Source organism: Falco cherrug, chromosome 2, assembly GCF_023634085.1.
Source record: "Falco cherrug isolate bFalChe1 chromosome 2, bFalChe1.pri, whole genome shotgun sequence".
Classification (NCBI taxonomy): domain Eukaryota; kingdom Metazoa; phylum Chordata; class Aves; order Falconiformes; family Falconidae; genus Falco; species Falco cherrug.
This window is the reverse complement of record NC_073698.1, coordinates 917,594-926,046: the sequence shown is the minus strand read 5'-3', so window position 1 is coordinate 926,046 and position 8,453 is coordinate 917,594. Positions and strand designations below refer to the sequence as shown.

The 8,453-nt window shown below is 48.3% G+C and overlaps 1 protein-coding gene across 4 annotated transcripts in view; it reads right to left on the bottom strand.

The window, feature by feature from the left end:
• Positions 1–650: 650 nt before the first annotated feature.
• The window catches only part of SLCO2B1 (solute carrier organic anion transporter family member 2B1), a 68,113-nt gene continuing 60,310 nt past the window's right edge, over positions 651–8,453 (bottom strand). For all 4 annotated transcript variants that reach the window (XM_005445937.4, XM_027814869.2, XM_027814866.2 and 1 more), the window contains one exon: positions 651–8,142. In XM_005445937.4, coding sequence (XP_005445994.1) covers positions 7,968–8,142 — 175 coding nt within the window. In that variant the 3' untranslated portion in view covers positions 651–7,967. The remainder of the gene's footprint in view (positions 8,143–8,453) is intronic.

Below are 8,453 nucleotides of genomic sequence, written 5' to 3'. Positions count from 1 at the left end.
CTCCTGCTCTACTGCTGGATGGATGGAGTCTGGGTGCTGGCCAGGGACACCTGAAGAACTGCTGTGTTAAGCTGTCTCAATTTAATACAGTTGACAAGAGCAATTACTGAATTTGCTGCTCTCACCATTTGCACTGCCGTTTGTCACTCCTCGATAATGAAGTAGGCATCTTTCTCGGCTGGGACAGTGACTATCTTCTGCCTGAGTAATTGCTGGCCTCTGGCAAGGGGCTGCTAGGAAGGACTGGGTTATCTTTCATCAGGGATGGAGAAGGTGGCCTTGGCCCTGCTTTGAGGAAAACAGACAAACCTGGGAAACTTCTCAAATTCCTCCCTATCCTCTTTTCTTTGAGTGCAAGCCTCTGTTGAGTGTTGTGCTGATCCCCACACCCTCTCTCATGCCATCTCTGCCATTTCCCAGATCCCTTGCAGCTGAGAAGTGCTTTGGGCATGCAGACCCTGTACTGGATGCAGCCATGCTCCAATTTTGTGGGTTCTCCCAGCTGATGGGAACTTGGGGGATGAAACCACACTCCAGAGGTTCTGGCACTAAGTATCATCACTTTTATGCTCTGGCCCGTGCTGAGGAAGTCCCATCTGTGCCTAGCCAAGTGCTGCACTTTCAGAGGTGTATGAAGGAATTAGAGAGACTGAAGGAGGCAGTGATGGATTTATTAAGGGTTTAGAAAACACAAGCTAGGAGGGAGAGGCTGAATCTGTTGGGTTTGTTTACTCCGTAAAAGGGAAGGTCAAATGGTAATGGGTACTTAAAAAAAAGGTTGCTGTCAAGAGGATAACTATCAGGTTTTCCCCTGTGTCTCCCGAGAAAAGGCGAGGAAGTGTGTTAATTTTGCCATGGAGAAGATTTGAGCTGTCTGCTCTGAAGGGCTTCCCAGTGCACTGACCACTGGGCTGAGCAGCATGGGCAAAAGGGGAAAGCCAGCTCTGAGAGGGCTGGTCCAGCTTTATTTTGGTGCCTCAGCTTCTTCTGGTTTGAGGATGACAGATGGTAAATTGTTGAGATACTTTGGTGTGGTGCCACTTGGGTACCGCTGCTCTACCAGCACCGTGCTGCCTTGGCTACTGAGGGATGCTGTGCCACTGTTGGCACAGAAAGCTGGCTGGGACTGGATGAAAAATGCATGGATCTGGGTTAGATCTGCCAAGAAAATGAGTTCAGGGCTGGTAACAGGAGGAGGAATTGGATCCATCAGGGGAAGGTTATGGGCTTGAAACCTTGGGCTGTTAGAGACCTCAGGTCACTATAGCAGCCGTGCTGGTGGTTGGAGACTGCTCTGCAGGACAGAAGCACCTACCTACTGGACAGACCTGCCATTTAGGGAGGTTTGCTGCTTGCCTGGAGCCCAGATTCAGGATGTTATAGAAAAATTGCTAAGGCTCATCCAAATTTCCAGCTTTCCATGGCAGTTAACTGCACGGACATCAATCACTAACTCAGCCAGGGGACACCATCAGCAGATAAAGACAAATACAGCACTCAGGGTGTGAGACAGTGGGGATCCATGTGTGATCTCCATCATGCCAGCCAAAGGAAAAACCCCAGACAGGTAACAATTTCCCACTGCAGATGCTAGAGGGGCTGAGTAAGGTGGTGCGCTATCATGGAGAAAGCACTGAAAGCAAATGTGGCCACAGAGGCAGTTGGGGCTGCTGCCATCATGAGGCAGGCAAGGTCTGGAGGAAGGTAGGGAAGGTGAACAGCAGTTATGCCTCAGGGTTTCAGGAAAGCAGACTTTTGTTTGGAGACTCACTAGGCTGAATCCTCCAGGACCAGCCATGGAAGGCTGGGGTTCCCAGCAGAGTGGGGCTGTTTGTCAAGAAAACTTTGAAGAACGCAGGATAAGCCCTCATCTTGGGCAGGAAGAACAGTAATTTCAAGGGAAGGCCATTAATAAGGATCTTATCAATGAGCTAAAACACAAGAAGAGAGCATACCATGGGAGTGAGGACAGGCAACAGAGGAGGAGTACAAATACATTGCCTGGGCTCTTAGGGACACAATCCTGAACACCAAAGCCCCGCTGGAGATAAAGCCAATGTGGCAACAAGAAAGGATCCTATGGGTATTCTACTAGTCGAAAAAGGATCAATGAAAATGTGATTTCATTGATGGATGTGGAAAACAGCTGGTGTCAGATGCTGTGGAAAAGACTGAAGTTCTCAACACACCCTTTTAGCCCCTGTGTTTACATGCATATCCATCTCCTAGACCTTTGTGTCCCACAGGATGGTTGGGGAGGTAAATGGAGAGCCCAGGGAGCAGGACGACTGCTCAGAGAAGTTGGAACATTCACATCCATGGAGTCAGATGGATTTCATCAGAGGGTGATGAAGGAACTGGCCAACATGTTTGCAAGGTCACCCTCTGTCATCTCTGGAAAACTGATGATCTGAGTCCCAGACAACCAGAAAAGGCTGAGAAGGTGTTGGCTTGTAGGCAAAGGAATTTTAGATGGGCTGAAAACTGGTGGGACTATCAGGCTTAGAGACTAGTGATCAATGGCTCTACATCCAGCCAATGGCTGGTAGGAAGGGGAATTGTTGACCTCAGGGATCAGTACTGGGGCTGATACTGTCCAGTAGCTTCATCCGTGACATATATGATGAGAGAAAATGCATCTCAGCAAGTCTGAAAGGGTTACTAAATTAGAAGAGGTGACATGATGAATGGGACAGCTTCAGTCCAAAGGGACCTTGAGAAACGTGGTGGTTGGGTCAACAGAAGCCTCTGGAAAGCTCATCAAGAAGTGTGAGGTAATTTGCGCATGGGTCAAAATAAACCCACTCACAAATGCAGGTTGGGAACTGCCTGGTCGACTAGGAACCCACTGAAAAGGATTACAGTGCACACCCGGTTGAATTTAGGCCAGCAGAGCACCCTCACTGTGAGAAAGCCAAACCACATGGTGGCCAGCACCAGAAGGACCTTGAGGAACGTTTTTATCCCCTACACTCAGTCCTGGTGATCCCACACGTGGGATATAGTGTGAAGTTTGGGTTCCCCAGTTCAAGAGGGATGGAGCTAAAACAGAGAGGGCCTGGGGGGGACCTGGGGCACATGGTCAGTGGGAAGAGGCTGCAGGATCTGGTTTGTTTAGTCAACCCAAAAGGATGCTAAGGGCGATCTAATGCCACCCTACAGCTACCTAAAGGGTAGAGAGGACAGATCTAAACTGTTTTCAGCCACAAAAGAAAGCATAACAAGGGGCAACAGCCCCAACGTGATTTGGGCAGCTCATGCTGGACACTAGGAAAGGCATTTGTCACCAGAAATGTGGTGCAGGCCTGGCACCAGGGAGGCTGTGGCATCTCCATCCTTGGAGGTTTTTCTAGGTCAGGTCAAAGTCATGGCTACCTTCATCTAGTGCTGGTGATGATCTTGCTGACTAGATGACCTACAGAGGTCTCTTAGAACATTTCTGTGATACTGACCTTTAAGACAGGACATCGGAGATCTTGAGGGGCTCCTACAATGCTACATTTAGTGACTGGTTAACTGGAGGCTGCAATGCACTGGAGACCAGCCACCACGACCACATTAAAAACATATGTACAAAGAGTGCCAGCATATGATGAAAAGATGCTGCAGACCACAGAGGAATTTGCAGGGGTTGATATGAACAGGGTGACCTGACAGCGGTAACTGCGCAAAAGCGGCTCCCAGCCTTGGAGCTATTTTCCTGCAGAGCTGTCTGTTAACCAGCTTGCTGCCTCTGCTGGAACTGGTGCCACCCACCTAACCTCCTCACAACTTGAAAAGCTCTCTTGTAGTTTGGGAAATAGCCTTTGCTCCTGTTTTAATACATCCTTTTGATCCTGTGCAATTCTCGGCAGCCCTAAAAGCACTCTTCCGTATTCAGGTCTGTGACCCCTGGTATTACAAAGTGCTGCACGGAAACATCCAGTGCATCCAGTTCCTGAGCCGGACATCTTTCCTGTACCTGCCTCACCATAGGTTATCTCCTTTAGCCTTCCTGGACCACAAAGGAGCAAGATTGAAGAAAGTCAATGGAGTTATGGCCCAGCTGGAATGACTGATGTTAACCTCCCCTGTGCGATTTATGGCTGTTGCCTAAGACATACCCTTAAGTGCTTTGTAAAATCTATTTTAAGCTATCTCCAGGGGAATATCTCCTCTGGGGAAAACCTGGCAAAGCATAACAGCACCGGGTGGATTTTGCTGAGGCTACACCTTCCTTTGCTTTCTTTTTTGTAATCCTCCTACCTGCCTGCCCCTTGCTCTCCATCAAACACTCCTCCTCTTCCCTTGGTGCTGACAACCTTTTCATATTTCCTGGGGTTTATGTCCCTCCCTGCTGACAGCAGGAACTAGCCTTTTTAATCTTCTCTTGCAAGTCAGTCCCTTTCAACAGTGTTCTAGAATAGGAGGGGAAAGGGAAAAAGTGATTTTATTTCTCTTTATAGAAACTCCAGCCCAAATTAATGGAAATTACCATGGCAAAAGCATAATAACAGGCTTATAGTTGACCACAAAGCTAAAATACACAGTTTGCAATTGCCTTGGATGCTTACCCACAGGGAACCCTCCTTTGCTGGATGGGTAATGAGAAAAGGAAGAATTCAGGCTGAACCAGTTTGTGCATTGCCTGAGAAAAATCTCTATACGATGTGATAGGAGTTTTCCAAGTGGAAAATGGATGTGGAGTCCCAAGCCCAGCAGTGACAACAGGCCATGCTGGGAGTGAACTGGCCAGGCCATCCTGCGGGTTGCTCCTGCATCCATTGTGAGCCCAGCAGACCTGGCCATCGCTCCAGTCAGACGGCCGAGGGACAGTGCAGCCTGCCTGTCACCTGAAATAGCACCGCGAATCCAAGGGACATCATTGAACTTGCTGTTCATTTTTGCATGGTGCTGTTTGTGAACAAACTTACAAGACAAATTGCTGTTAAGGGTGGGTTTTCTCCCCCTTTTTCTCCCTCCTTTCTACAAGCAACACCACTGCTTTGGTAATCATGAGGATTAAGAAACAGCTGATGCAATCTGGGGGGCTTTCAGAAAGGCTGCACAGTTGTCCTTTGAGGGTGTTTTGTAGTTTAACCCCAGCTGGCAACTAAGCTCCACACAGCCGCTAGCTCCTTCCCCCTTCCCGGTGGGATGGGGGATAGAATCAGAAAGGTAAAAGTTGGAAAACTCTAGTGTTGAGGCAAAGACACTTTAGTAGGTAAAGCAAAAGCCACGCATGCAAGCAGAACAAGGAATTAATTCATCTCTTCCCATGGGCAGGCAGGTGCTCAGCCATCCCCAGGGCAGCAGGGCTCCATCACGCCTAACGGGGACTTGGGAAGATAAACACCATCACTCCAAATGTTCCGCTCTTCCTTCTTCTTCCCCCAGCTTGATATGCTGAGCATGATGCCATATGCTATGGCATATCCCTTGGGTCAGCTGATGTTCCCTCCGACCTCCTCGTGCCCCCCCAGCCTGCTCACTGGTGGGGTGAAGAGCAGAGACCTTGACTGAGTAAGCACTGCTCAGCAGTAACTAGAACATCCCTGAATTACCAACCCTGTTTCCAGCACAAATCCAAACACGTGGCCCCATACCAGCTACTGTGAAGAAAATTACCCCAACCAAAACCAGCACGGTCCCGCTCTGATTGATAACAGGAGAAGTCTAAGTGCTAGGCTCTGCAAGAGCACAGCTACGCCCTGTGCCTGTCCCCACCACTGCCCAACAGCCCGGCAGGGCAAACCCAGCAGCACAGGATGAGCAAAGGGTCGGCAGCAATTCTGCAGAAGGATTGCACCAGCCGACCAAAACTCAGAGCCCAGGACTCCTTGGATCTCTGCAGTGGCCACCGACCAGGCTGTGCTGCTCTGGTGCTCAGGGATGGTCTGGTCCCCATCTGAACTCCGCTGTCCTAATGGTAGGGAGGTGCAACTTTTCTGACTTTATAAAGTCATCCTGCAACCCTATCCAGGCGTGTTGCTGGCAAAGCACACTGCAGCTCTTGGCTTTCCTCACCGTAATATGAAATGAATTGTGATGTTATTAGTTTGTTGTGGTTTGGAAAGTACCTTGGAGTGACTTGAGTTGTGCTGAACAAGGCAGGAAACTGCCAGCGAGCCAAGGGCTTGTGCTTAGCCAGGAAAGAACCTTCTTCCCCGCCGGATGCAGGGAGGATGCCACAAATTCATGGGCTGCCGAGAGCTGGAGGGACCACTGTGAACATCATGGACTGTCTCTTCCCTGCTTTTTCCCAAAGAACCTCATTCTTATTCCACACCTGGTAACAGTCTGGTCTAGAAACAGATGCTACCTAGTCATGGCTTGAAAACTGAGAAGAGTGCAAACCCCCCCCAGATTTGGCCTTCCAATGCTCATGGTTAGGACACGCTACTCATCCTTCCTTGAATAGGTCCACCTACACCTCCTCAGCATCCACTCACACGTCTGTCTTCTAACACCTTCTTATAAGCCAAAAGTCACTTCTGTGTGTAGGTACCCATGAACAGGGCTGTAGAATCTCTTAACCAGCTCATCAATGAACAAAAGGCAATGGACAAAAATATGTTAAAAAAGCCTAATAAAATAAAATAAAATAAAATAAAATAAAATTAGCCTCCTACTCTGAAGGATCTTAATTGGGTCTCTCAAAACAGCTGGGCAAACAGTGGTGAAATATCTAAACCAGCCACTTAACCACTGCACCTTCCACCTTCTACCACCTTACTTCTCTGCACACCCCAGACCTTATGGTAGGACTACTCACCAGGGTGTGAGGAATTAATGAATTTTCTCCACCATGTATCTTTTTTCTTTTGCGCATATTTGGGCTGAACTTAGAATTTTTGGTTTCTCTACCGGATTCCATTCTGCAGCCAAAAAATACAAGTTACCCAATGTTCTGTGGTTTCACACTGATGATATGAGACCAGGAACACAATTTGTGCTTGGGTGCAAAGGAGCCTTAAGATGGGAAGAATGCAGAAAATAGAGGCAGCTGCACCAAAATAAAACCAGACTCGACTTTCACCTCATAATTACAGCTGCATCTGACAGTAACCCCTTCAAAGAGCACAGCATGGCTGCCTGGCTCTGTGGTCAAACAACTTCACTGCAAGTTCTGCCCAGTCTGCAAGAGGGCTGGATTCAACCTCCCTCTATGGTCCTGCATTCCTGAGAAAAGTTCTGCTTTTGTCAAACTGGAAAATGGGAGGGAGCCTTAACACTCACATGCTTCAATAAGTTCCTGTGATAAGTACTGATGATGCAAAAATAAAAATTATTGTTATTACTGCAAAATGTGGCCATGCTGCCAAAGCTCTACGAGTCTGTGGGTGCTGGAGTTTCTCTCCCAGGCGAGATCTGCAGTTCCTTCTGATGTCCTCCCTGCCCAGCACCCTCATCCCTCCTTGCCACCAAAGCAGCATCTACACAGCAGCTGGGAAAGCATGTGAGTTGATCCTTGCAAAAATCCCATCAATGTCAGCTGGTACTGGATGAAGCCTTCAAGGAAGAAAGGCCATCTAAGACTGCAAGAACAAAAGGAAGAAGTTAACTGACATGTTGGGGGCTACAGACAGACCATCATTTATGGAGATGTATGGGTTCACTAAAAAAAATTTTCTTAAAAATTATTTATTTTAAAAAATCCAAACACAAACCCTTTCAGCTATATGGTTAACGCCCAGAGCTGGCATCACGGAGACTGTCAGAAGGAACAAATGCTTTGGAGGACATAAATCCAGAAGACTGCAGTGTCCAAAGGTTAATAAATGTGGACTAATCCATGTGAAGGAGCAAGCTGCATCATGGAGGTGGAGAAGGCAGGCATAGAACAGTACATGGCAGTACAGGAATAGTGCACCCCACCCAGAAGGTTAGGAAGCAGCCCCATCGTCCACATCCTTCACAGTTCAGGTGTGGAGTGATTCACATGGCTTCACCTGCCCAGACATGGATTGTAATTCACATTTTTGGTGTCACACTTTGGATTCTGGGCTCTTTCTGGAGTTTCCTGCCAGTTTCTCCTTCTCTGGGTCTGCCTTTGTCTCTGCTGCATTGCTGGCTTCCCTCTCCTGCCGTCTGAGAATCACATACACGGTCACGAAGCACAGAAAAGCACCCACCTCAAAGAAAAACTGGAGACCAAGGTACCTGTGAGGTGGAAACACAATAAGTCAGGGTATCAACATTCCTATGTGCACCAAGCACCAACACCTGATGTCCCAGGCACCCAGCAAACACTGAACATGGGGGAACATGGGGACGGGCTCCTTGGGCACATTCAGCACTGGGCAAGCGACTGCTGCAAGCCTGGGTCCCAAGAAGGGTGGGAAGAGGAGGCGGACGAGCTATCAAGATGCATTTGTCCTTGGCGTTACATTAAGACACCGTATCTCCTGGTAAGCAGGAGGCATATAAAAACATATCTTGGGGTTGAGGGTGAATAGGACTTGCTGCAGCTA